Here is a 27,506-nt window from a genome sequence, read left to right on the forward strand (position 1 = left end):
ATTCAGCTAGTAAAATCGCACGAAGCTTATGAAAATGTTCAAAATGGTCAACATAATTTATAAAAAATATATTTTAAATTCAATTTAATTAAAAACCAAAAGCCTCGTTTATTTTAATTCTTTTTTATTACTTCAAACTAATAAAACGGTAATGTAAAAAAGTATTTTATGCAAGCATATATTAAACCAGATCAGAATACTTTTGAAAATCTTTATTTTTTCGTCTCATTAACGGCAGGCTGGTTTGTCTTAATCACATTATTCGTTAACAAAATATTAAATATTTCTTCGAGCACGTAGCAGTAAAAGAAATTATGGTATGTAATTGTATACTGATATTTTTCGTTGTTTTAAAGGCAACATTGGTAAGCATTTTTAATAGGAACATCTTAGTCCATAAATGAGGTTTGGGTAAACATGAGTAAGTACGTTCATAGCCATCTTTGCATAAGCCCGTGGCCGTTATAGTTCTTCCTTCAAGCTAATCTTTTCCCGTTTCTTTCGAGATCGTTCCAAAAACTCTCGGTACTCTTTCTGGGAGGACACATGATCCGCCGCCCTTGCCACCAATCGTTCGAACTCTTTGACATCAAAAGCATAGTTCGTAAATTTTGCGTGTCGACCACCACCGTCCGGATGATGGCCTTCATCCTCGGGATAAACTAGGTCGTCACGTTCCCACGACATGTAATGAACTCCTTTCAACCGGGCCAGATCTCTATAACAGTTCGGATCCTCGCAGTGATACAGCTCAAACAAAACGGCCCACTTTGGCAGAAACAGCAAATGAGTAAGACCAGCTCCATGCATTCCGATGAAAATGTCCGTATTGCGAGTAATTTTAAGCTGTTCTCGAAAATCCATCTGATAGCTGTAACTCACTCGATTGACGTTGTAGTCTTCGTTAGCGGAAATCGCCTCTATTAATTTGTCTTCATTGAGTACCCGACGAAATTTCGTCTGCCTAGAGAGGAATGTAATTCGAATCTTGTGATCTACAGCTGCCTTCAATGGAATGCGCAAACGGTGCAGCACAAATTCTGAGAATGCTTGAAACAAGCCACTGTTCTCACAGCCAGATATCTACGGGGAAATGAAACTTGAATCAAAATGAGTCCTTAAAACATTTTCAATAAACCTTTCTTACTATGGGAGTATTATAATACAGTCCAAAGATCATCCTAGGCAATAATGGTAGCACCAGATTTTTAAAACACACCACCTTTCCGGCGTATGTTTTTAAATCCAAAATAGGATGACTAGTAAAAGCCTTGAATGTTTCCGCGAACGGTGAACTGTAACTGTATGACTCCCAAACAAGTATATGAACATCCGTACTGAAAGCTGTCGCATCCGATAGGTTCACATGCAACGATCCGTACAGATTGAGGAAATCACAAAAGTGATGATACATATTAATAGTAGCATCGATTTTCATAATAAAGGCGGGTCGTTCGAAAGTAACATCGCAGTGACCACTCTCGGCCAATGGTTGACTAGTAGTCTCAAAGAATCGAAGCTCCGGAGCCCAGGACTGAAGCGGACTGACGTGCTCCAATTCGCTTTCGAGCCGTCGCCGGTGCAGCCGACAGTGGCCACCAATCTGACCCTGCGATAGAACATCCATTTTGTAACGGAGCGGTTCACTAAAACGAAATAACGTATTTAGTATTTTAAAACAATTTCATTTGTTCTCAAAAAATACTTACTGTCGATTAGCCAAATCGGTAAAGTTAACCATAATGTTTCTTCCCCGACAGAATCGCAGATACTGGGAACACTCAAGAGCCGAATCATGGGGAAAAGTCGGTTCACACATTATCCTTGTCTCCTTAATCTGATCCCGCAGGAAGCCGAAATCGGCCTGGGCATAGAACGTCTCCAACTGTGCCTCTTTCGTTCGAACGTAGCCTTGGTAACTGCCTGGACAGCGTGGCTTCGAATAGCGAGCCTCCACACTGCAGTCCTCCTCGTATCCCCAGCAAACGCCGGACTGCTTAGCAGTCCGGTAGGACTCTCCTAGGAGAACGCTCCGATACTCACAAGTCTCATCCTTCAAGCAACGTTGCTCAAGCTCAGGAAACCGTCGGAAATACAGTGGTAGGTGCGATCTCGGCAGATTAATGAAGTCATAATCACCCACCTTCGCAAGAACACCGTTATCACAGATATTTACACTAAAAAGAACCAAAAATAACAGCACATTTCGGGCAGTCATTTTCCGGATGAGTGATTCCACATTCCAGCAAGCTGGAACTGAAGAGCTCTTGTGCGTGGGATCACCAGTTATACAATATTTGTAACTCTAACTTATGCACCACCGCGGCGAGATACTTTCAATGACTGATCATTTATTTTACACGCGATCGTTCACGTTCCGCAGGTTCCCATTATGATGATTCTCTTCTTGACAACCACTTTATATACCTTTTTATATAAACTACAGATGCGCTGCTCAAATAAAATATATATGTACGCGTTTACCGGCAAACATGCTTGTTTACCTTTATTTATGCTGGTTTCGTTTTGATGTTTTCGTCCCTGCCCCTGTGGCTGGAAACATATGCGATTAAAGTCGGATCACACTGCCCGTCATTGACGATTAACATATGAGCAACAGAGCAATATAACTTGAACCAGCGGGGTGCTATCCGTATCTTAACGAACGGTGTTTGACAGTCCACTTAACGAAGGGCGCTATTTCAAAAAATGCAAGAAATAGCGCCCGTCTGACAGGTAGATTTGCTGCCAACCTTTGTCGAGATGTGCTGAGATGTTGGCAACAAAAACATGGCACCCATCGCAAGCCCCTGACTTGAACAGAACGGAAGGATGCGTGCTTTCCCTAATAAAAATGTACAGCGAAAAAACATTGAATTTCACTGTTACAAAACATCGAAAAACCTCATAGCCCAGGTAACCGCTATGCACTTAACTAAGCAGAAATACTATCCTATATTAGCATCTCATATGCTAACGGCTATAAATCCGCATCGTGAATGCATAGCAGTTTAAAAATTTGAATCTTTTTGAAGCATTGGAAAGCTTAAACGTATACCTATCTTTTTGCCAAAGAAGTATCCAGCATTTTACGCGCTATAATGGCGGACGCTATAAATTGTCTTCGTAATATGCGAACAATCTTTTTGACAACTCTGCATACATCAAAACTGGGGACTCTTCTCCAGTACGGCAGTGTTGCTCTTTCTTTCGTTTACGCAAAAGGAGGAGAGCAATAGTTTTGTTTACATTTCGCACATTTTTGCTCTCCTTCTTTGGCGTAAACGAAAGAAAGAGTACGGTAGTGTTGCAAGAGAAGAGTGACAGATTTGATGTATGCAGAATTGTCAAAAAGATTGTTTACATATTACGAACACAATTTATAGCGTCCGCCATTATAGCGCGTAAAAAGCTGGATATTTTTTGTTTAAAACACAAAAATTATAGTAAAATTTCAAAACATGTTTTTTGTGGCTAAAAAAATATCCCCAGTTGTGAAACACCGGGAAATCCTTAGAAAAGAAAAGAAAACAGAAATATCGAAGGAAAATCAAGAATTAAAATCGTTTATTCATGGAAAATACTAACAACACGAAATCATTTATCAATTTCTTCGTTTAATTGTCTAAATCTGAATCGCAAAAAATTTATGTAAAAAAGAAAGCAGTCATATTTGCGCACTTGAAATGGACTGGCCTGTTACATGTGTTATCAAGGAATTGAGTTTTTTCCAAACCGAAATGAATTCTACTGCCATAAAGACTCATATTGCCCCAATGAAACTAACGTATGATCAATGAAGTATAAAATAATTGATTTTCTAGATGTTTCACAACCGGGGAACTCGTTTTTTCAAACTTACTTCGTACAAAGCATTGTAAATGTTGAAGTTTGACCGTTGTTTGCTCAAAAGTTATATTAGGGTAACCAACGTATTTTGGACCCCTTCAGCAGCTGTACATAATTTGGACACTTACAGCAAAATCAAATGGAAGTGTCCAAATTATGTACAGCTGCTGATGGGGTCCAAAATAGGTTGGTTACCCTACCATGAGACTAGACGTTGATAGTAACTTGACAGCACCCACAGCCCTAACAGGGAACAATCCCCTACTAGTAACTACACTCGACTCGATACTTTGCTCGTATTACCAGCTCCACCCGTAGCGAAGAAATTGAACATGGTGAAGCATTTTGTATCCGCTGAATAGAACCAATCTGGCATCTACAACATTCTCTCCCGTGAGAAAGGCGAAAGCGTTGAACAGAAGCCTAGTCTCGACCTCCCGGCAGTGCTGCGCGACGGTAACGCGCAGTAAAAGCTGAAGATGAAGACCGAGAGCAAAGATGCTCATGACCGGGAGGTCAGAGCAACCGGCAGAACGGTGAAGCAGTGTTTGGTCAAAATGCCAATGAACATATTTATGCGGAAGCGTAAGTCGAAGAACGGCCCAGAGAACGGCTAAGGCTGTTGGTGAAAAACATCAAGAAGTATCGCGCCAAGGATGTGATCTTCTGACCGGACGTGGCCTTGGCCATCATGCCAAGAGATCACTGGAGGTGATGAACCGGCTAAAGATAATCCGACGGTCATCAACTCTCCCAACTTCCTCCAGTCGCGACCAAGAGACAATTTTTGGGTGAAGCTCAAACGGATCATTTACTCCAATAATTTTGTGGTCAAAACGAACGAGGAGCTGATCGCCAAGGCCACGAAAGACTTGAATAATATGTCGACGTCTATCTTTTGATCGGTCATACTGCAGGTTCTGGTGAACCGCTGTAAGCCCACCTTGCAAGGCACCGAAGTATTTTTATAGAAAGCTTAATAAACGTAAGATTTAAGGGAAATTTGTTTCATTGAATTATCTTTAGTATTTTCTTCATCGCCATCGGAAATTAGTCCATTTTACCAACACATCCAGCTTGTGACGAGCCATAATGGCGAACGGTGTTTGTAATATTTGGATAGCAGTTTTGACATTTCCTACATACATCGCACGTTTTCTTTCGGCAAGTTTCTTCAGTTTTACCGTGATTGTGCGGAAAGAAAACGTGCGATGTATTTAAGAACTGTCAAAAATGCTGTTCAAATATTACGAACACGGATTATGCTTTCCGCCATTATGGATCGTAAAAAGCTAAAAGGCTGGATAGGAAGCGATGGGCTATTTGCAAAATGTGTTGCAAATTGTGCACGCAAAATAATTCGTGATAATACCATGATGACACAGCACTACATTCTAATAAATCCAGCACATAGATCTTGTCAATAAATTTTATTTCTTAATAGGCCTTATAATAATTTTGGACGTTGGTACGGTTTTTTTCTTGCGTGGTTCACAGTTTTTCTGATCAGTTCGGGTAAGATATGCCCTAGAAAGTTTTGCCGAATCCAGAACAGCATAAGCCTTCTTCATGATGTCAATTGATGGAGAACGATCCCGGGTAAGAATCCATACCACCTCTGGAAATAGAATGATAATTAGTTTCAATTTGTTATTCATCAATAGTAAACAGTTCGTACTCGTATGCATCAAACCCCCAATGTCCATGCAGGACAAAACAACGGCATAATTCGAATAATCGGAACCAATCACCCAATAAGGTGAATCGACGTTAACTGAAAAATACTAATTCTTAATAGAAGTTGCTATAAAAAATATGAATTTCTCTTACAAGGAATTGAAAACGATACAACCATCTTGCCTGGTTGAGCGACTCGTGCTAATCCACGAATTGAATTTTCATTCCCAGTGCTGCAAAAAAAACTTATTAGAAACGTAATTTCTCTTATAGAACAGTGATATATCCTACATTGTGTTCAGTTGCCGATTGAACACCGAAATCCGCCCTTCGGTATCAAGACCGTATTCTGCCACAACGCAACGTGCTGCAAGCTCGAACACGAACGGATATTTCTCTTGTTCGTACCAACGGCCAAGAAAGGATTCGGCTTTGAAATCCTTCACAACTGGTGTATTTGGACATCTTCCCATGAAGGGAACCTGAGCGCTGACCAGTGTAGTGGTGCCCGCTGCTGACAACAAGAAAACCGCGATGACTGTCAGGCGACTGAAAGCAAAGCAAAAAAGAAATCAAAATTGAATGTTGAGCTTGAGATCACACCAATTTACAATACTTTTGAATATTCGTTGAAAATTTTTAGATTTGAAACATTTAAGAATCAGCTAAAGTGAAAATTTTCAGCAAATTTCAGTTTTAAAGTGCATTAAACATCGAAAAATTCAAAGCAAATTCCGATTTCTACAAACAATTCTGGTTTTAGGTTTCAGAAGGTCTGAAAACTAAAGCCATCAAAATTATTCTGCTCTTTTCAGAGGTCCAATTTTATAGCGACCAACTGCTTTTGAAGCAAATTAGCAGAGTCTCACACTAATCAGAATGTTTCCAGCCACAGGGGCTTAAAACGAGTTTGTTTTGATTTCACTTCGCATATGCAAATACAATCAGCATCAGGAGATTCTGGAAAATAAAGAGCAACGAGCATTAATTCACTTAACGTAGTAGATAATCTGATGTTTTCAAACTTAATATCATTTTTTGATTGTTTTATTGGAAATGCCGCGGAGAAAAACAGAAGTGAGCGAGGCGAGATCAGGTAAGAGTGAGTCTTCTAACTAAATTTAGTTCATTCCTCAGTGCCCATGTTGAATTTGCAGCATCGCCTGATCCAATCTTCGAGGTGATTCCCTTCGAATGTGCTGAAATCAAAACCGAACCTTTGGAAGATGATCCAACTCTGAACATTGGTCAAACATACCTGGAAGCTGAGTCAATTAATGTTGCCGTCCAAACAACGAAGCGAAAAACGATAAGCCGTGGTGTTCAGGTTGAGTTACAACATGTTTCGAATGAGGCACAGTTGAGCTACGGTACGTCCGGTGCAGTGGACGAAGCATTGAGTCTAGATTTGTCTTTGGGCGCTCTTGAGAAGCAATGTCGTATATGTTTGCGGCGATTACCGGAATCCAGCCTGACTTACATTTTATTCGCTCAGAAAACAAAAATCTTGAATGCTTTGGGTGTTAAGATCTACTTGGGAGACGCGTTTCCGTTTATCTGCCGGAATTGTACGTCACTGGTGGATTTGATGTATGAATTTCGGAACACCTGCCAGAAGGCGCGAAATATGTTGGTACACGAACGAAAATCAGTTTCCGGCGACGGCTGGGACACCGCAGAGAACTTTGAGGTCATTGAGCGTTGTAAAATGCTAATCGAATCACACAAACAGCTGATAGATGCTGCATACGAAGAGGACTCCTCACTGAGCGTTTCTCAAACTGAGACCGAACTGAAAGTGCTACCGGAAACTATTGAGCTTGTTTTGGTAGATAAAATAGCACCCGAAGACTCGGCAGGTCGAAAATTAGCTATTTCTTGTGAAGAAGGTTCTCGAAACTGTTCAAATGTTAGAAATGATCTAAAAAACGAGCACACTTACGATTCTTCAGCTCAAGAACAAACTGATGGCGACGACACTGATCACCAGGACGGTGACTTTCAGATCGATTCGGAAGCGGATGATTGTGCTGCTAGTCCAGAGCTTCTGACGAAAATGGACAAAAAGAAACGAACCAGAATCGTTACCAAACCGTACCGCAGGCGGCAAAAGTCTCCCAAAGTACGCTCGTACGATGAACTGGCGCTACAGGATGCTGACGGACAGAACGTTAAGAAAAGGCGCAAAAACGCGGCCGATCCTTTCCGCCGGCGAGGGGCGCTGTGCGACTTCTGCGGCGACTGGGTAGAATATCACACTGTCGAGAGCCACAAAAATCAGCATTTAGGTATGATGATTCGCTGGTTTATGTTCTACAAACTCCATCGTATTCATTTTACAGGAATCAAACCGTATACCTGTCAAAGCGAGGGATGTCGCTTATCATTTTACTGTCGTAATCTGTTGATAAAACATACCAAACGACAGCATAGGGCAGAAGGTCCGGAGTACAACGATTGTGAAATTTGCGGTCAACGGATAAAAGGACCAAAGGCGGCACTTAAGAAGCATCAGAAAACACACACCGAAGAGAAAAATTACATTTGTGCTGTGTGCGGTAAGTGGAGTGAACTGGGGTTGGCATTGCAATTGATGAATTGCTTTAATTTTTCCTTACAGGGAAAGGCTTCACCACTCCGGGATATTTGCGGCAGCATTCGAACATCCACACCGATGCAATGCCGTACGAATGTAGCGTTTGTCACCGCCGATTCAATAACAAGTACAACATGCTCACCCACGAAAAGAAGCACACGCTGCGAGGGGAAATATCTGCTTCCAATCCTAGTACCGATTCCGACGTAGCAAATGCCGCACCGTGTCTTAGTGAACATTCTCAGCTTCCAAGTTTTCATCCCATCCATCCGGTTCCGCATGCGTTGCTCCATCCGCACTGAATGCAAGGCTTGGGTACGTTTTAATTTGCGAAAAAGGAACGAATAAAGGTAATTACTTGTACAGTTTTATTGATGAGAATTGAATGTCTTCAACCAGGTAACGTTTTGAAGACGCCTCCAAATTTTACAACCGGCTTTTTGGTTTTGTTTACAAACAAAATGCACCCTAGAAGCATAGCTTTGTACAATACACATTCGATACGCCCATTTTGGAATTATCATTCACAATCATAATTGCGATAATTGATGAGATTGAAAACGAAACCGAACAGTAGCGGATCGAAGTAGCAAAAGGCGAAAGTAAAAAAGGTTGATTGGTGGCGGCGTATAACAGCACGGCCCAGAAAAGTCTACTTGCCCCGGTCGTTAATTGTTTTTAAAATGATCTCACCGTTCGTTGGAGGGTTGTTACTTTGCTGAGGTGAGATGTTTAAATGGTGTTATGATGTTCTGCATCAATTGTTTCAATTGCAGGTTGTAGGATATTTGTTTCCAACCGATACCTATATTTTAGTGTCATTTCATGTGAATGTATTTAAAGGCAGTTTCCTTCTGTATTTCCCAAAAGTATCAAGCAGCGTAATGACCAAAAAGTTGTCTGTTGTAACTCTCTAAAATCTGGGCCCTAGAGTTTTATCACCATTGGTTCTCTCCCCATTTAACAATAAAGCAACGCAAATTCTTGGCAATAAATCCCGCTGCAGGTCAGACCGTCGGGTTCCACATGTACTACAGTGGCAAAGTATGTTAATTTTGTTATAACAAGATGTTCAAAAACTCATAAAATATGCTTCTCGCTAAAGTGCAACGCTTAGGTGTATCGGAGTCATTTGTTCACTGGCTTAACTTGACTTGACTGAGTCTCAAAGTTTTCAAAGCTCATCTGGTGTCCCACAAGGAAGCAATCTTGGACCGCTACTTTTCTCATTGTACTTTAACATTGTATATTCAGCACTTCCTCCCGGAAATTGTGTATGCAGATGATCTTAAGCTATTTGAGGTTGTCCGTTCAGCTGCTGATTGTGAATAGCCCAGTGAAAGTTCATTAATATGTTTTCGAGTTGGTACACTAACAACATTATGCTAAATATCAGTGTCGCAAAGTGTTCGGTAGTAAGTTTCACTAAACAGAAATCTCCAATTAAGAATCATTGTCTGATAAACATTCAACCAATTCAACGGAAGTATATTGTGAAGGATCCCAGGAGTTCTTGGATATCAAACTAACATTTCAGGTGCATTACAGCCACGTAATTACTAAAGGCTTCATTATGCAAGTTGCTAAAGAGTTTCGGGATCGTTATTGCCTGATACTATACGCTACGCTAGATGCTTGAAACAGCTGCAGTACAAAGCAACGGGAAAGGATGGCATTGGAGCGAAACTTAGTAAAATGGGCCCGGACAAGTTGGCCGTCTGCATCAACTGATTGTCAAGATTTGGGATACGGAACGACTACCGGAGGAGTGGAAAGACGTGGGCATCTGCCCTATGTACAAGAAAGGTGATAAGCTTGATTGTGAGAGCTACCGTGCGATCACTATCCTGAATGCCGCCTACAAAGTGCTATCCCAAGTCATCTTCCATCGACTCTCGCCAATAGCCAATAGATTTGTGGGAAGTTACCAAGCCGGCTTCATAGAGGGTCGGTCTAAAACGGACCAAATCTTCACCCTGCGGCAGATCCTCCAGAAATGCCGCGAATTCCGAGTCCCCACGCACCACCTGTTCATCGATTTCAAAGTCGCATATGATAGCGTAAACCAACAAGAGCTATGGAAAATTTTGGACGAAAACGGCTTTCCGGGTAAGCTTACTAGACTTATCATGGCTACGATGCATGGGATCCAGTGCTGTGTGAGAATCTCGGGTAGACTGTCGGACTCATTCGAATCTCGCAGGGGACTTCGACAAGGAGATGGTCTTTCCTGCCTGCTATTCAGCATTGCGCTTGAAGGTGTTATAAGACGAGCGGCGATCGAAATGCGGGGCACCATTTTCAATAAATCCAGTCAAATTATCTGCTTTGCTGACGACATGGATGCTGTCGGCAGAACATTTGAGACGGTGGAAGATCAGTACACCAGACTAAAACGCAAAGCAGAGAAGATTGGATTGAACATAAATACGTCTAAAATGAAGTATATGCCGGCGGGCGGGACCGACCGCGACAGGGCCCGCTTGGGCAGTACCGTGGTAATCGACGGGAATGAGCTCGAGGTAGTCGACGAGTTCGTATACCTTGGCTCACTGGCAACAGAGGACAATAATACCAGCCGTGAGATTAAAAGGCGTATTATCAGCGGAAGTCGGGTCTACAACGGACTCAACAAACACTTGCGGTCGAACAATCTAAGCCCCCGTACAAAGTGCACACTGTACAAAACGCTAATTAGACCGATTGTCCTCTACGGGCACGAAATGTGGACACTGCTAGAAGAGGACCTACGAGCACTCGGAGTTTTCGAACGGCGGGTGCTAAGAACCATCTTTGGCGGAGTGTAAGAGAACAGTGTATGGACATGGAGGTGAAGAATGAACCACGAGCTCGCACGTCTCTGCGGCGAAAAATTCAGAAATTGGTTAAAACTGGAAGGATACGTTGGGCAGGACATGTTGCTAGAATGCCGGACAACTATCCTTCAAAATGGTTTTCGCATCAAATCCGGCAGGAACAAGACGAAGAGGGGCACAGCGAGCAAGGAGGCAAGACCAGGTGGAGCGAGATCTGGCGAGCACTGGGTGCCCGCGGAACTGGAGACCAGCTGCCATGGACCGAAATAGATGAAGAAATTATACGGCGCAGGCCTTGTCGTAAGACGTTAGGCCAATTAAGTAAGTAAGTAAGTTGCAGTAGTTTGAAGCCCTTACACCGAAATCTGGTCCACAAAAATTGAAGCAATACAACGAAGATTTAAACGGTCTTCCTTAAGGCGTTTGTTGTGGGTCAATTCACTCGAACTTCCCCCATACGAAGACCGTTGCAAGCGTTTGGATATGGAAACTTTGGCGAAAAGGAGAAACTTTGCTTTGTGATGAAATTGATGCTCCGAACATCTTAGCGAAATTAAACATCACTGCTCCATCAAGATTTCTGTGTTCAACAGACTTTCTACGTCTACCCTTTCATCGGAGGATGCATGGACAAAACGAACCTATTCGTGCAAAGTGTATTTGTTTTAACAATGTGTATCATCTGTGTGATTTTTCGATTAGCTGTTAAATATTTAAGTGTCGCATGCGTAATTTAAAACCGTTGCGATTTCCATATATTGCTGAATAACTGATTCATGAACAAGGATGACTCGGATGGGCTAGCTTCGAGCATCTCGAAGTGCAATCGATCCCTGACCCGCTGTTAAATTTAATGCTCTTGATTGCGACATCAATTTTAGCCAGTGACGGCATGTCAGAGCTACTTTTTTTATTAGTTTTAGACACTTTACATCAGCGACGCATTCGTATCTGACAGGCCCGCGCTATTGCCTTTGTTGGGCACTGATATTTGAAACTCGAAAGGTTTGATCAAAATGCTCAGTCCATTGTTAAGTTGTCCTATACGGTCGGTAACTACCCAGCTCTGTGAACTTTGGTTGCTACTTAGCATTCATTCTGACACCAGCAATTTACTAGAACATAGCCGCCTAATCAATAAAATTTCTCCAATTCACTTGATTGTGGGCTATTGGTCTCCAATTCCTTGGACATCGTGTTCTCTTCGTCAGATGTCGCTCCACTTGCTTGTTGCGCTCCTCGTCGACTTGTTTCTAACGGATTTGAAATAAACACCAACTTAGCAGGGTAGTTGTCCGGCATTCTTGCAATTCTTGTCCATCGTATCCGTCTAATTTCCAGTTTCAGCCACCTTTTGAATACTGGGTCTGCCATAAAGCTGTACGAGTTCACGGTTCATTCACCGCCCCCATACTGCGTTCTCCTGTACAGAGCATTGTCCACATTTCATACCCATAGAGAACAACAGGTCTGATGAGCGTTTTGTATAGGATACAGTTTGCACGAGGGTTTAGTCTGTTTGACCCAAATTGTTTGTGAAACCCATCGTCCTCGCCGTAGTCATCGTCAGCAGCATACAGCCCGCGTGGCTCGTGCTGTTCCAAGCAACCATCTCCATTTAACTCGATCTTGAGCCACTCGTTGCCAATTTTCCAGTTGTCTCAGAATTGTCGCAAATCATGTTCGATTTGGTCGACCCATCTTGCACGTTGAGCTCCCCTGTTATTGGTCCCGGTGGAGTTGTTGAACAGAATATCGTCCGGCATCCTTACGACGTGTCCAGCCCATTGTAGACTGCCGACTTTCGCCAGTAGTACGACGGAAATCTCTCCAAGCAGTACCTTCCGCTCACGGCAAGGGCGGGTCGATGAAGAACTACCAGTTTGTCAGCTTCGTACGACGGCGTACGGTTGTTTGCGTCGCTCGATTTCATATGTAGTATTGTCCGCGGTCACCAGCGATCCCAAATACACGAACTAATCTACCACTTCTAATTCCTCGACGTCAACGGTTACCATCCGTGAGAGGTACACTTTTGTTTTCTTTGAGCCTTTTCCTTTTCGCAAATTGCTTCCGCCGTCGTAAGGTTCCTGGCTATGATATCAAAGTCATCTGCAACGCTTATCAGTTGGCTACCCTTGGTGAAAATCGTGCCTCTAGTTTCGATGCCCGTTCGTCGGATCACGCCCTCAATACCGATGTAGAACAGCATGAAAGATGAACCATCATCTAGTCTCAATCCTTGCCGGTTGCCGCGTCTTGAAGGAACTCGAGAGTATCTGATCAGTCACGTCAGTTTGTCCGGTAAACCGTGTTCGTGCATTATCTGTCAGCTGGTCTACGCTGCTTTGAAATTAATGAGGAACGTGTGTGGGTACGTTGTTCTACGGACATTTCTGTAAGATTAGTCGGATGACAAAAATTTGGTCCGTTGTTGCGCGAGCCACCATGAAGCATGCATGATAATTCCCTACGAAGGGCCGACAGCCGGGATATAACAGGATCTGGGACAGTACCTTGTAGGCGGCATTCATCAGCTTTATGCCGTGATAGTTGCAGCAGTCGAACCGACTCATTCCATCCGTTCCTCCGGTAACTTCTCCTCCTCCCAAATTTTGGAAATAACCCAGCGTAGAGCCATTCCCAGCATTTCTCGGCCATGTTTGCAAAGCTCTGCTGGTAGGCGGTCGTTACCGGCGGCTTTGTTGATCTTCAGCAATCCGATTTTTCATTTGGCTTCTTGGAAATCAGGTACTGGGACATTACTATCTTCCTAGTACTCCTGAGTCAACTTCCGTTCCTACAGCAACTTCGCCGTTGTGATGTTCATCGAAGAACTGAACCTACATCTTGCGGCTAAAAATACCTAGGTTAGGTAACCAATAAGCATTACCAATGTCCTTAAAATGCAAGACAATAAGCATTAAGTCGCCTTACATGCTACTTAAAAACTATTTAGGAAAAATGTACAGCTACTTTACCGCTAACCCTCTTTTAGTGCTGACAATGCTTATTTGCGGCTGATTACCGACAAGAAGAATTTTGGATGCCGATTTAATGCAGTTAGGCAGTTGAAAAGTTAATGAATAACAACGTGCAGTACAAAATGCCAGATATACTAATAAGTGGTTAATTTACTGCCTATTCTAATGCTGCCATTTTAGTACTAAATCTTGATCATGAACGGCTGAGCACAGGCTACAGTTTTTTTCCGAAGTTTTTTCTATATGTTTCATCTTTTAAAACTTTGGTTAGGCCCGTGTATGAGAAAAGCTTGTCAAACATTTAAAAGTTAAGAAATTGGTTACTTGGATAGTCAATGTTTACAACTGTTATACACCTTAAACCCTCTAGTTAACTTTCGTAAGCAATAACTCTTTCAAATTAATCAAACTATGTATTTAAATGGATCGATTAAACTATTATGAGAAAGTATGATTGTGTATTAATAAATAAAAATGAAGTATCAGGGTTCTAAGATGAAGGTCGTCAGTGTCTAGCTGCATTTTTTATTGATTTCAATACATTCACGTCCTGCTGCCACTATCGTTTTGTATTGCTAGTAGTAGGTAATAATCTGTTAAGAACAATAATTATGCAATGTAGAATCGCGTATTTATTTTTGCTGTTGAACTAGATCCGACAATAATTCTATCACATAAAAAATGTTTTACGGTGAATTTTGTTATCCGTGGCTATTATAAGTATATTATCGACATTCTACGACCGATAATTTAACAGCGAAAATAATTGGTCAATTTCATACTCAAATGTACGTTGGCATGCATCACTCCAGATATACGCCCGTTCCCTTGGTAACGTACAGCAACGACGTGGATTTGGAATTGCAATCGAAACGTAGTAAAGTTTTTCCTATTAAGTCAAGTGTGAAACCCATCGTCGTCGCAAAATCATTGTAATATCTTACAATGGGTAAATTAAAGTTTTTTGTGCCTCAAGTTAAGTTTCGCGAGTGATGTGACGAATGGAACAGCCAAAATAAATTGCTGAAAAATCGATGGCGAAAAAGTGAAAATATAGTGATAAGTTTTAATTGGGCACAAATTTCAGTATTTAGTGTAATTTATACTCCAAAAAGTAATAGAACCTATAGAATGCCATGTTTAGTGCCTTGAGATCTTATTACGGTTAGCAGGTTAGTTGAACTAATTTTGTAGTTTAGTTAGTAAAACATTCGGCCAACGGCCAGCAACCGAAAGAAGGCGGGAGCGAGTCCCACCTGCCGTTGTGTAGAACTCAAAATATTTTGGCCTATATATCGAAATTTTCTAGTTCATCCAATTCCCAATCATTCTTCGCACTTGCAGACACTTCCTTACTTTCCAAAAAAGAGTTTATGTAGCAAATTTGCCGTATACAACTTGCCGATCAACCTACATTTTGTGACTAAAAACAGTCAATTTTTTCAACTGTAATCTCCCAGTTGGCCCCTAATAGAATCTCCCAGTTGGCCTTAAGGTACGGTACCGGTCTGACAAACTAGTAATTTGCCGTCGCATGTTCGAATCTGGACTGGGAGAGACTTTAAGAGTCGATAGGATTGTAGCACTAGCTGTGAAGTCTGTGGAACAAAGCAGAATACTTAATCCCATCGAAATGTTGTGCCAAGGCTTTGCTTTACTTACGCTCCTAAAATTGTTTTCTTGAGAACATTTAAAAAATGCATAATTATGTTTTAAAACAACATCACAGAAGATGCAGATATCCTAAAATATTAGGAAAGATGGCACTTTTTTTAAAACGTTCTTAGTTCCACGTATTACTGCGGTTTGCTGACGCTCTCCCGCCACCCTTTTTCCACGATCAATTTAGCATTAAACACAGATTTTCTTGCGGTCCAAGACGATTGCCCAGTTAGAACAGGAAAGAACTTTCCGAAGTACTTCAAAATTACCTAAATAAATCCAACATTGTTTCCACGATTTCACTACAGCTGTTATAGATTCAAACTTTTTTGTTATTAAATACCCCAAGCAGCACTTGCACTCGACGATTAATTCCGATGAAACACAGAATATTCACCGCACAGAAGAAATTGCACCGATGCAGGTCGAAAGGTTCGCGATAATGAGCGCACTCGGTGGTGTGATCGTCTTGTTCGGTTGACGATGCGTCGTGAAATGAAGCTCACGTTTTGCTACCAGACTTAAATTACCCGCAGGCTCTGCTGGGGAGCCAACCGGAGAGGCTAGAAAACTGATGCGGCTGGCAGACGTCATGATGGGGCAATCGAAATTATCGGTGGCATGCGTGTGTGTGCCTACCTCACGGGGTCAGTGCAGTGCAGGAGTGAGTGGAAGAAGCCCATGGAGGTGATGCTGCCGGTTGTTAATAAGATCTCTCTGGCGGGTGATCTATTGTCAGCCTGCAACTCATATTTTGGTATCACAGCATGTTGATAGGATGTTGATTGTTCAATGATCATGATCATGAACGACCAAGCACAGGCTTCCCATACAGTTTTTTTCCGAATTTTTTTCTATATGTTTCATTTTTTAAAAACTTCGGTCAAGCTCGTGTATGAGAAAGCTTGTCAAAAATTTCAAAATGAAGAAATTGGTCTAAAGTGCAACAAAGCTGTTACTAATTAAGCAAGGGACAACGCATATTAATCGGCATTCAACGTCCAAAACAACGTCAATTTCACAAAAGAAACATAGATTTCCTGCAAAGTATAACAAACTACATATCTGCAATCGGTTGCCAAGTAACGTGGATTACTAATAACCTACATACTTACAAGTAACACGCACATTAACCACATCTACAGCAACAACAAACGCAATATATTCATGCTAATTAGGGCCAAAAACGTGCGACACGATCTGCTTGCAGGGTACAATGGCAAGAGGCTCTTGCCAAGAGCATAACAAACATGATAAATTTTCCAGCAAAGTAGAAAATTCAAAAAAAAAACACAACGCAATTTCAATAATGATAATGGCCACTTCATCGGCAAGTATGTTTACATTTTCTGCTGGCTTGCCAGAAAAAAGAAACCGGTTCAGCTGACCGCCCACAATCGGTGCCGCCGATGATGGATGCTTTTTTTTTTCTTTCTTCTAAATTCACGGCGGTATGATGATCGTAAAAGTGTTGTTGAACTTGTCATTCCTTTCTCCGTTCTCTATGCATCTTTATGTGATCTTGAACTAGCTCCAGTGACCTGATTTCCTCCTATAGGTAGGTACTTATCGGTCGTACGGAGAGAACCAGTTATGTGGCCTCTTTGTTGATGCTGGACAAACCGACGGTGAAGTTCAAGTACCCGCGTTCCAACCAATGAATGACTAAAACAATCAAACTACCGAAAAATGGAAAGCACAATCTTTTATTCGCTGTTAGGTTATGTTAGATGTTAAATTATTCATTCTCATTAACGATCGGATCGATTTCTATTCCCTCGGGGATGGCGAAAATGTCATTCCGCAGCTGAAGCAAATCCTGCTCGGTGGGAGGCGATTTCGTGTCCAAACCCAGCCGAGTTTGGGTTGACGGTTCCGTTGGATCTATTGCCGGTTCCGGTGGGGGCCGAATAACACAATCCTCCTGGATGGTTTTGACGAAGAAGGTACGATTGATGCGATACTTGTCCAAAACCCCGTACGCACGCTGCAAGATCGGTCCCGGTGGAAGTCGCTCGCGGGCCAACAACCAGGCGGATACTGGAAAGATTACAAATAGTTTTTATAGAGTCTCAAGGATACATGCAACTAAGGAAATACAACCTGTGTGACCAATGGGGCCAATGTTGCTACAGGAATATACTACTGCAAAGTTATCATAATCGGTGTCCAAAACCATGAAGGAAGCGTTGTAGTTGTACGGGAAAGACTGATAGAGAACGGTGTACTTTCCGTTTTTCGTCTTACCGGGAGGCACCATTACACCGGAAATTATGCGTTCGACGTTGTTACTGAAGAATGAGATCATATCCAATTATTATTTCATTAAATGTAAATAAATTATTATTTCACACATAAAATATACTTTACAGGCACAACACGGTTTTTTTTTTGTATTTTTTAAGAAGGACGATGGATTTAAAATTGTTATGATTATTAATTCAAAAAATATAGAGAAAACTACACATGCTTGAGCCACGTGCGCGAACACAGACATAGACAACCAGGAAATTGAATGATCAGGTTAAAGTCCTGAACAAAGAGTTTGGAGAAGAAGCTAGATAGGCTTGAGTTTGCTTGTGGACCTTGGAGACCATATATTATTGCTTTGCTGCGGAGGTTTATATTGAGCACCAAAGGACTGCAGGATCTCCCCCATAGTTCTAGATCGTTATCTAGAACCAATTATGACTAGCTCGAGCTCTAAAACATTAGGTTCGATTCCTAATCATGTCCAGATAATTTTCGGGTTTGGCCACATTGTTATATTATAAATATCTTAAGTATAAGTAGATAAACCGTCCTGCTCAAACCGTCATCATCATCATCATCATCATCATCATCATCATCATCATCATCATCATCATCATCATCACCATCATCATCATCATCATCACCAGCATCATCATCATCATCATCATCATCATCATCATCATCATCACCAGCATCATCATCATCACCAGCATCATCATCATCATCATCATCATCATCACCAGCATCATCATCATCATCATTATCATCATCATCATCATCATCATCATCATCACCAGCATCATCATCATCATCATCATCATCATCACCAGCATCATCATCATCATCATTATCATCATCATCATCATCATCATCATCATCATCACCAGCATCATCATCATCATCATCATCATCATCATCATCATCATCATCATCATCATCATCACCATCATCATCATCATCATCATCATCATCATCATCATCATCATCATCATCATCATCATCACCAGCATCATCATCATCATCATCATCATCATCATCATCATCATCATCATCATCATCACCAGCATCATCATCATCATCATCATCATCATCATCATCATCATCATCATCATCATCATCATCATCATCATCATCATCATCATCATCATCATCATCATCATCATCATCATCATCATCATCATCATCATCATCATCATCATCATCATCATCATCATCATTATCATCATCATCATCATCATCATCATCATCATCATCATTATCATTATCATCATCATCATCATCATCATCATCATCATCATCATCATCATCATCATCATCATCAGCGTTATCAAATTGTATTTGTGTTGCATGTTAGGAGTTAGGTGCAAAATATTGTTAAAGTTTAAAATAAAATCTCCTTGTTGAGACACCGCGTTTACCAATGGCTCCATCGCACGATCCGGCCGAGAACAGGAGCTTCTTGTACTGGCAAGCAAGACGATCGGACGTGCCTCCGAGTTCGAGTCGAGAATAGATAGCTTCAACCCAATTGGGTAAAATCCGCTATCCCGTGCCGTGTCGGTTTCATAGATCATAGTAAATCGAGTGTGTCACTAAGACTGATTACCGGGCCGTAAGCAAAATCACGCTCCGTAAATCTTTCGTTGTCATTAAATACCCGTTAGTGCAAGTGTGGGACTAATATGCTCAAAAATCGCGCCAGAATACACCTAGTGAAGTCCTAAAAGCCACCCTTCCGTCGAGTGTTGATCCCGTACCAGGCTAAGGAACCGCCAAGCGTCCGGCGAAAGTTTGATCTGTTTAAATCGATCTGTTAGGCAGCCCCCTGGAATTAGGCGGGTTATTCTGCATGCTCAAATCTATCCGTAAGCGAAACCGTTGGCACAGAGCAGGGGTGACTCGTTCTATTTCAGACAGTAGTCTTCATTCAACTCGATCTTGAGCCAATCGTCGCCAAATTGCCAGGCGATGCGATTTAGGCGAGCAATTTTATACGCTGGACTTCTCTGTTTGTGATGCCGGCGGGGTTATTGGAAAGATTCGTTTTCGTCGCGCTGTCGTCCGGCATCCTTACAACGTTTGCGGCCCACTGTGGCTCAGTGACTTTTATCAGATGTACGATGGGAACCTCTCTAAGCGGTGCCTGATAACTCGTGATCTCCGTACTAGTGTTTCCAGCGGTCACCAACGATTCAAATACATGAACTCACCCTCACCTACCACTTCTAGTTCGTCACTGTCAACGGTTAGCGCCCGTGAAAGGTACGCGTTTGTCGCTTTTGAGCCTCTTCCTCACATTCATTGTAATACCATTAGAGGATAAGCTGTCACCTGGTTTCAACCCTTGCCGCGTCTCGAAAGGAACGTCTGCGAGATGTGAACGGAACACATCACTCGATCCAATGTTTGTAGTTTTGATCATTCGCGTCAGTTTATCCGGAAAACCATGTTCATTCATTATCTGCCATAGCTTGTCTTGATCGACTGTATCGTATGCTGCTTTGAAATCAATAAAGATGTGATGAGAGGGCACATTGTACTTCCGACATTTCTGCACTATCTATAAAGTGGTAAAAATGTGACCTGTACTGCCCTAAAAATCTTGTGCTATCGGCGATAGCCGGCGTAACAGGATCTGGACGGCGTTTACCAGCGATAGTTGCACCATTCGAGCCGATCATCCTCCGATAGCTTTCCCTCCTTCTAAATCTTGGAAATAACCCGGTGTATAGCCGTTGCCAGAGTTTCTCGGCTACATTTATAAAGCCCTGTGCCGACATCCGGTCCTTACCCATAACTTTGTTGGTCTGCCTTGGTTGGACAATCCTAGGTTAACTACCTTTTCGCCTCCTTCTGCAACTCCGCAGTTGACGCTTGTTAGCATTCCCCATCAAAAGCAATCATTTTGTATAGTTCGGGCCTTTTCACCTAGTGCCACCGTTGTGGGCTCTCCGATGGCCGAACACATTTTTCCTTAACCGTCTTCAAGGTTTGAAGCACCTAACTCCTCGCAAGAAGGTAGCGCCTCATCTAGTATTTGCGCGTATTTCTCGGCAGATTGTGGGTTATCTAGATGCCTAATGTTTAGCCCAGGAGGATAGCTTTGACGGGTCTGTTATGCGGTTGGCTTAAAATTGGCAATTTAAATTAGACTTTGAATTGAACATAAATATGATGCAAATTGTACTTGAAATTAAAGTTGAAATCGGATATAAATTGGATTTGAAATTAGACTTAAAATTTGACTTCAAATTGTACTTGAAAATTTTTCTGAAATTAGACTTGAAATCAGACATAAAATTGAATTGTACTTGAATTTGCACTAATTTGGATTTGAAGCATTACTTCAAATTGAACTGGTAATTGGACGTGAAATTGGACTTGCATTTGGAATAATTTGGACTTGGAGTGTTACTTCAAATTGGACTTGGAAACGAACACGAAATTAGACATAAAATTATTCTTGAAATTTGACTCGATTTCAACTTAAAATAGGAATTGAAATTGAATATTGATTGGAATTAAATTTGACTTGAAATCGGATATGTGCGATAGCAGCCATATGCAAGGAGCACCTTCAGACGCTGTTGAATGGAGAGGTCAACACGGATTTCAGCAGAAACAGGATAAGAATTGTGATCGATGACCAAGCTGTGGAGTCACTAACACAGGAGGAGGCAAAGAAGGCAATTAGCGAGTTGAAAAACGGTAAGGCTGCCGGGAAGGACGGCTGAACTTCTAAAACACAGGTGACAGAGGTGATTGCGAGAATAGGGTCCATTAACTCGAGTGTAAAAACCATCGAGGCTTTTTGCTCAATTCTACCTATAAGGTGCTTTCCCGTATTTTGTTATGCAGACTAAAACCAGAGTCCTTCGTCGGTGAGTACCAAGTTGGTTTTCGTGAGGATCGCTCCATGACGGATCAGATGTTTACCCTGCGTCAGTTACTCGACAGACTCATCATCTGTTTGTGGACTTTAAGGCGGCGATTCAGTCAAAGGAAAGAAGCTGTTGCAGATAATGCTGCTGTTTTCCGACGAAACTAATTATGCCTGCTATTCAACATTACCTTGAAAGGAACAAACGTGGAAAAAAACCGGACTATCATCACAAAATCTCACAATCTTCTTGGTTTTGCGAATGAACGAACGTTCACTTATTTACTAAAGAGCTACTACCATTGTAGCACTGTAACCACAAAATTGTGGCCATACCTTCTTGCTTTATTGCCACTCGCGAGCTTTCGCCGAGTGTGCCTTTAGCCGTTCGATAAATTGCGAACGAGCTTAATCCGGCCGCACGGTAGGAGATAGTACGGAAGCGAACCAATAGACTAGAGGAACATAACCGATGATCGATTCACAATTGTACACCACTAACCCTAGAAAGCAATGAATGCAATTCCGCTGGTACAGTTAAAATATGAAGAAAAAGTGCTTCCCAAACAGACAATCTAATCCGAAAAAATCTGCCACGTTGCGCATCCGCATTGGTAAATTAATTTTTGCCATTCTTTTACCCCGACGGGTTATTTGTATTAATCCAACTGATTTTCTTCATATGAATTCCATTGCTCAATCCTCTACTAAACTAATATTCAACAAATCTATCAGTTTATCAAATCAAATCTAAATTAAATTCCACGAAAAACCTTAAACTCACAATCGATTCGTCAGCGCATTCCGAACGTAGATCTTTCCATCCGGTTGCAGTTCGTAGGTTGCCGAAACACACTTGGTGGCGACTTCACTGACCGTAAAATACCGTTCCACTTCATACCAAGTACCCAAGAACCGGCTTCGATTGAACTTGGCGATAGGACTATAATCCGGACATCCTCCCAAGCCCGGTATTTGACCCCTCACAACAGCCACCCATCCCAACCACAACGCACTAATCACCAGCTGCCACTTGAGGTTAATCATCGCGCACAAACCAATCGCAACCGATGCACCGGCGTTCCGAAGTGTCACAAAAGATGTTCACAAATAGCTAGGCTCACGTCACCGAACGCCGCTTTTATAGTTGAACACATTCGAGAAAGGTGAAATTCTGAGCTAATGCCCAAGACATAGCGGTAATTTCAATCAGCCCGATTGTCACCCATTCAACGATGGAGCGGGTACACTGCATGATCGTTTGATGTTTACTTACACACGATCCTCGCCTGGGTGCAGTCCCCCGCCAAACCCTGGCGAAGGTTGTTCGATAGATAAGCGATAAACGATTATGCAAAGATCCTCTAGAAGACAAGTTGTTGTACGCAAGTGGCTACGGAAGAAATGCGCTGATTGCAAGGGTGATCCATGCTTATCAGGCCCACAGTTATCTGATCAATGCAAACAGCCTATTTTACCCTGATCCAACATCTGCTGAACGTGGTCTGAATTCTGGGTCTCGCGCGAACATCAACTCACAACGGTCGGCTATTGTCTTTGAGTTTACGTTTACGTTTTACGTGATGTAAAGAAGAGAAAATATGACGGAAGAGGTGTTTTGTTTATAAACATGTTTTATGCATTACGGCCTTGTAGCCCGCATCCGTTCGGAGCGAGCCGGTTACTGCTGGCCTGGCGTGGAGAAATTGGATCAGGCGTGTGTTTACTGGGCAAATATTGCTATGCGACATAATATCGAACCGCGAATGATAATTTTCTGCTCGATCGTAAAGATGGGTCCGTTGTTTTTTCTAAACCACAATAAAAGTTCAGTTACAGGTGAAGGTAGGTCGAACGAAACTACTCACATCGTTGCACTTTTGCATAATTGATTATAACCATCAACAGGTTATAAATTACGTATTCAAATACGCATATCCTCGTTAAGATCAACGCCTAATTTTGAATCTAGATGAAAAGTAGCAAGCACCCAACCGTTCAACTCAAATCGTAGCTCCAATCGAACGACCGGCATAAAACCCCTTAAACAGCCGGCCGAATCGAAGAAGCACACAAACTTATGGGAAAAAAATTTTCAGCTCGTTCACGCTGTGAGCTGATCTGATTACATTCATGTACGGCAACATCATAACTCCGGACCGCAGAATCAGACGGATAAATCAGCTTTGTGAAAGGAGTGGAGTGGAGAGGCGCGCTGCGCTGGTGCGAATGGCGTCCGCAAGAAGAAAGCTAATGATTGATAGAACGCTGTCCCACGCAGGCTCTCTCCACCTTCCCGCGGCACGCGAGCGATGCTTATGCTTTCATCGATTTCCGAAAAAATAAACGCTTCATCTCAAGAATGTCCAATTTGTTAACGATGTTGTACCTTTCGGCTGACCGTGACGAAGCAATGATGGATATGTTTCTCTAAGGTTCCGACTTGGACCTTCTAATCACGATCGTTTGAATCTGCATAGTTTTGAACAGAATTACCGCTATTTTTTCGGGTCCCTTCAAACTATAAAAGTGGGAGTCGATGGGTTCCGAACAATTATTAGGTCGTGAATTTTAAAACGTTCCGGAGGCTCGTCGTGGCATCAGCAAGTGAAAATGGTGGATTTAAAGTGGAAAATTGGACTTGCCCTGTTGGGCCTGTGTACAGTGGTGATATTCACGGAGGCACAGATTCCTGCCCTGGGTGCCTGTCCTTTGTACTCGCCGATCGCCAAATTCAACCGAACTCGTTTCCTCGGTACCTGGTTTGAGGTTGAACGTTACTTTACTGTCAACGAAGTGGCTATGAAGTGTGTTTCAGCGACCTACGAACTGCAGGTGGATGGGAAAATTGTCGTCAAAAATGCGCTGACCAATTCTTTGTGAGTGTTGATAGTGATTTTAGAATTAAATCTTGCTAATCGTTTGTTCCATTCAGTAACAATGTAGAACGGATCATTTCCGGCATAATGGCACCACCGGGACGAGCGGGCGATGGTCGGTACACTATTCTCTACCAATCGTTCCCCATCAGCTACAATGCCTCGGTTATGGTTTTGGGTACCGATTATGACAGCTATGCTGTGCTTTGGTCGTGCTCCAATATTGGACCAGTCGGTCATACAAGTAAGTTCCAACTCATTAAAAATCGGCAACTGTCGAATAGATCATCCAACGATAAATTGCAGTCTCCGCCTGGCTGTTGACACGCGACCGAGTCCCTCAGGCTGATGTCATGTTCCGTGCTTACGAAGTGCTGAAAAAATATGGTGTTAGCAGAACCTTCTTCGTCAAGACAAACCAGGTGGATTGCGTTATCGTACCGGATCCGGTGAATGCAACGGAACAGCTGGTAGCAACACGCCAGGATTGTGGCACTGATGGCAGTCCTCAGAGAACTGGTGTTCACCAATATTATCAGTTGGCCGCTACCCGCCTCGAACCACCCGTATTTAGCCTTGATGATTTGGCACAATTCAGAAAGGAAATTTTCGCCATGCCAAATGTAGATGTGCAGCCACTTACTCCCGAGGACAATTGAACGTAATGATGTTTGTGGATTTTGTTTGAAAACATGAATAAATACTGTGTTTATCACCAGCGTGCCATAATTCAATTATTTTAATTTGAGTGACGATCCTCTTTCGCTGATTCGTAAACATCACAAATTCTCATAGAACGCTTCCTTGAGCGCTTCTTTACCGAATCTTCTAAACCCTGCCCTTTTCACATAGGATTGCGAAACTATTTCAACTTCCTTTGCTATATATACTGCTATTTCCGGATTTTTTGTCACTGGTCAGACGTTTCAGGTTGTTTCATACAGTATGCATTTGGAATAATGCAACAATTCAGTTTGGGATCGCTTTGCAGTTCCAGTCAGGCCCTGATGTAAACTAATAAACTTTCCCTGATAGCATTTTTAAATTAAGTTATTAAAAATATCACCTTAACCCTTTAAGCACTAGCCCACACAATTGTGTAGGTAAAGGCTTTTAGTAAAAAGCCTATCTAAAATCGGTCGCTTGACCCAAAAAGGAGAAAAGTTGAGCAACGTTAGCTGAATAGTTACCCTTCATATTCCAGTAGTTAAATTCCTTCTAGGAAAACTAGTTATTGCATAGTAATAATTTTCCGAAAAATTCCGGAAAACACGCTTTTTTTAAAGGGTTAAGAAGAGTCGTAGTGAACTTTAGTGAACCGCAATAGAATAAATCGACCAGGATCAAAGCGGCTTCATAATTTGCAGAGCATCACTATAGTTGGGGGCAAATCAATATTACCGCTTCCGAGTAACTATTACGAGTGAATTTCGCAGGTAGGCCAGTCTATTAAGGCTAATTATTAAACAGTTCATATTTTCTTGAATGGCGATAAAAAATCTTAGATTACAATACGGAGTCCACGTACATTCTTATAATATAAGAACAACGAATCGAATTGACTTCAATTCAAATTCTTTTCGGAATATTGCGGAACCATGATGACATAGAACACTGCTGTTCGCTACAAAGAGGTTTCTGTAGTTAAAACACGTTAGATAACGAAACGTTTTCCTTTTCACCATTGATTGCGTTGTCAATTCCAGTCAATCAACAGCTATTTTATGGTTTCCTAACAGAAGCAATTGATACGTATTGCTTCAACTTTTATCAAAAGACAAGATGAAGAGCACAGACTGATCCAAATTCTTTTGACGAAGCAATTTCGTCGTCTACATCGTCTAGCCAGATAGATCACCAGGAATAGATTCCTGGAAACCCAGGGTCGCTAATAGGTTTATTCGAAAATCTGGCAAACACGAATGTCTGACCAAAATCTGGCGATCAATTTGACCGATGGGGAGGACTTTTTCCGGAAACGTCTTGCCAGTTTTGGTCAACGCAGATATAAAATGTTGTCTGAAATTAGGAGTGATGACTCTTTTGCAGAACGGAGAAACAGAAATCTGGCAAGAACCTGGGACATTAACAAATATCTGGAAGATTTGGAACTTTGTCTGGCATGCAATAAAAAATCTGGTAAAATTCTCGCGTAAACTTTCAAAAGGACCTATCTAACAAAAAGCTTTTTGCGAGTAAATCGTGCGCGAAGATTAATAAATATTATTTGAAATTGTTTAAAACTGAATCAATATTTTTGTATTCTGTGCTCTCCACAGTCAGGATGCATAAATGTACTTTGTAATAATAATGAGATCTTGCAATTTTAAGTAGAATTTACATTGAATAAGCCCAAAAATTTACATAGGTCATTTTTTCAACCGGAATGTACATTAGACATATTACATAGGTCGTTTTGTTTAATTTATTGTTGGATTGGTTATTTTGAATTTTCTCATTTCATCGTCCCGGTAATGCGATATTTCTATTATACGATCTTAATATCACGATTTTTTGTATTTAGCAAAGTGCCTGTACATATAAGCAGGAACGGGCAAAATTGCTTCTAACGTCCAAGAACATAGGACATTCGTTCAAACCACCGGCACCTTCAGCAGCTCCTTCTGCATGATTGCCTGCTACCTAGATACGACAGGCCTCGATTGACGTTTCGGCATTGTAACATGAGACCATGTCCCATAATAAATTTAAATAAATTATTTCGAATATTGCATTTTTGTTGCACGTCAGAAGTTAGAGAAAAATCATTGTTAGTTTTAAGAAAAAAATCCCTATCGAGACGCCGCGGTTACCAATGGCTCTAACGTACGGATCGACCGAGAGCAGAGGAGTCAGGTAACGTTTGGGAGTTCTATATAAGCCTGCTAGAGGGCGTTGCTAGCGGATAAA

The 27,506-nt window shown here is 41.8% G+C and overlaps 5 protein-coding genes across 5 annotated transcripts; 2 read left to right on the forward strand and 3 right to left on the reverse strand.

The window, feature by feature from the left end:
• Positions 1 to 229: 229 nt before the first annotated feature.
• Positions 230 to 2,331, reverse strand: LOC128741314 (EGF domain-specific O-linked N-acetylglucosamine transferase). Its single transcript, XM_053837045.1, has 3 exons — positions 1,710 to 2,331; positions 1,148 to 1,646; positions 230 to 1,083 (listed from the first exon to the last, which is right to left on the reverse strand). Exons 1-3 carry the CDS (start codon positions 2,216 to 2,218, stop codon positions 463 to 465), a joined length of 1,629 nt encoding a protein of 542 aa, XP_053693020.1. The 5' UTR covers positions 2,219 to 2,331; the 3' UTR covers positions 230 to 462.
• Positions 2,332 to 5,279: 2,948 nt separating this feature from the next.
• On the reverse strand, positions 5,280 to 15,968 carry LOC128741052 (apolipoprotein D-like). The gene is made up of 5 exons (XM_053836628.1): positions 15,854 to 15,968; positions 5,818 to 6,075; positions 5,680 to 5,759; positions 5,528 to 5,623; positions 5,280 to 5,467 (listed from the first exon to the last, which is right to left on the reverse strand). Exons 1-5 carry the CDS (start codon positions 15,868 to 15,870, stop codon positions 5,280 to 5,282), a joined length of 639 nt encoding a protein of 212 aa, XP_053692603.1. The 5' UTR covers positions 15,871 to 15,968.
• Positions 6,521 to 8,458, forward strand: LOC128742772 (zinc finger protein 195-like). The gene is made up of 4 exons (XM_053839223.1): positions 6,521 to 6,622; positions 6,684 to 7,814; positions 7,869 to 8,084; positions 8,147 to 8,458. Exons 1-4 carry the CDS (start codon positions 6,583 to 6,585, stop codon positions 8,422 to 8,424), a joined length of 1,665 nt encoding a protein of 554 aa, XP_053695198.1. The 5' UTR covers positions 6,521 to 6,582; the 3' UTR covers positions 8,425 to 8,458.
• A 1,319-nt stretch (positions 15,969 to 17,287) lies between the features above and the next one.
• Positions 17,288 to 22,812, reverse strand: LOC128743176 (apolipoprotein D-like). The gene is made up of 3 exons (XM_053839702.1): positions 22,502 to 22,812; positions 17,688 to 17,875; positions 17,288 to 17,624 (listed from the first exon to the last, which is right to left on the reverse strand). The coding sequence occupies exons 1-3, from the start codon at positions 22,762 to 22,764 to the stop codon at positions 17,323 to 17,325; spliced, it is 753 nt and encodes a 250-aa protein (XP_053695677.1). The 5' UTR covers positions 22,765 to 22,812; the 3' UTR covers positions 17,288 to 17,322.
• Positions 22,813 to 24,330: 1,518 nt separating this feature from the next.
• Positions 24,331 to 25,255, forward strand: LOC128741053 (apolipoprotein D-like). Its single transcript, XM_053836629.1, has 3 exons — positions 24,331 to 24,596; positions 24,653 to 24,840; positions 24,903 to 25,255. Exons 1-3 carry the CDS (start codon positions 24,331 to 24,333, stop codon positions 25,253 to 25,255), a joined length of 807 nt encoding a protein of 268 aa, XP_053692604.1.
• Positions 25,256 to 27,506: the final 2,251 nt, after the last annotated feature.

This window comes from Sabethes cyaneus, chromosome 3 (genome assembly GCF_943734655.1).
Source record: "Sabethes cyaneus chromosome 3, idSabCyanKW18_F2, whole genome shotgun sequence".
Lineage (NCBI taxonomy): Eukaryota > Metazoa > Arthropoda > Insecta > Diptera > Culicidae > Sabethes > Sabethes cyaneus.

Excerpts from the sequence above, each read along its gene's own strand:
- LOC128741314 (XM_053837045.1), bottom strand. The coding sequence starts at position 2,218 with ATGACTGCCCGAAATGTGCTGTTATTTTTGGTTCTTTTTAGTGTAAAT. Across the intron at positions 1,647-1,709 it reads ACCGATTTGGCTAATCGACA|TGAACCGCTCCGTTACAAAA; the intron begins GTAAGTATTTTT and ends ATTTCGTTTTAG. Across the intron at positions 1,084-1,147 it reads TGTATTATAATACTCCCATA|ATATCTGGCTGTGAGAACAG; the intron begins GTAAGAAAGGTT and ends ATTTCCCCGTAG.
- LOC128742772 (XM_053839223.1), top strand. The coding sequence starts at position 6,583 with ATGCCGCGGAGAAAAACAGAAGTGAGCGAGGCGAGATCAG. Across the intron at positions 6,623-6,683 it reads AGTGAGCGAGGCGAGATCAG|CATCGCCTGATCCAATCTTC; the intron begins GTAAGAGTGAGT and ends TTGAATTTGCAG. Across the intron at positions 8,085-8,146 it reads TTACATTTGTGCTGTGTGCG|GGAAAGGCTTCACCACTCCG; the intron begins GTAAGTGGAGTG and ends TTTTCCTTACAG.
- LOC128741052 (XM_053836628.1), bottom strand. Across the intron at positions 5,624-5,679 it reads TGTATCGTTTTCAATTCCTT|TTAACGTCGATTCACCTTAT; the intron begins GTAAGAGAAATT and ends AGTATTTTTCAG. Across the intron at positions 5,468-5,527 it reads TGGGGGTTTGATGCATACGA|AGGTGGTATGGATTCTTACC; the intron begins GTACGAACTGTT and ends TTCTATTTCCAG.
- LOC128743176 (XM_053839702.1), bottom strand. The coding sequence starts at position 22,764 with ATGATTAACCTCAAGTGGCAGCTGGTGATTAGTGCGTTGTGGTTGGGA. Across the intron at positions 17,876-22,501 it reads AATGCGCTGACGAATCGATT|TAACAACGTCGAACGCATAA; the intron begins GTGAGTTTAAGG and ends CTCATTCTTCAG. Across the intron at positions 17,625-17,687 it reads TGGCCCCATTGGTCACACAG|TATCCGCCTGGTTGTTGGCC; the intron begins GTTGTATTTCCT and ends TAATCTTTCCAG.
- LOC128741053 (XM_053836629.1), top strand. The coding sequence starts at position 24,331 with ATGGTGGATTTAAAGTGGAAAATTGGACTTGCCCTGTTGGGCCTGTGT. Across the intron at positions 24,597-24,652 it reads AATGCGCTGACCAATTCTTT|TAACAATGTAGAACGGATCA; the intron begins GTGAGTGTTGAT and ends TGTTCCATTCAG. Across the intron at positions 24,841-24,902 it reads TGGACCAGTCGGTCATACAA|TCTCCGCCTGGCTGTTGACA; the intron begins GTAAGTTCCAAC and ends GATAAATTGCAG.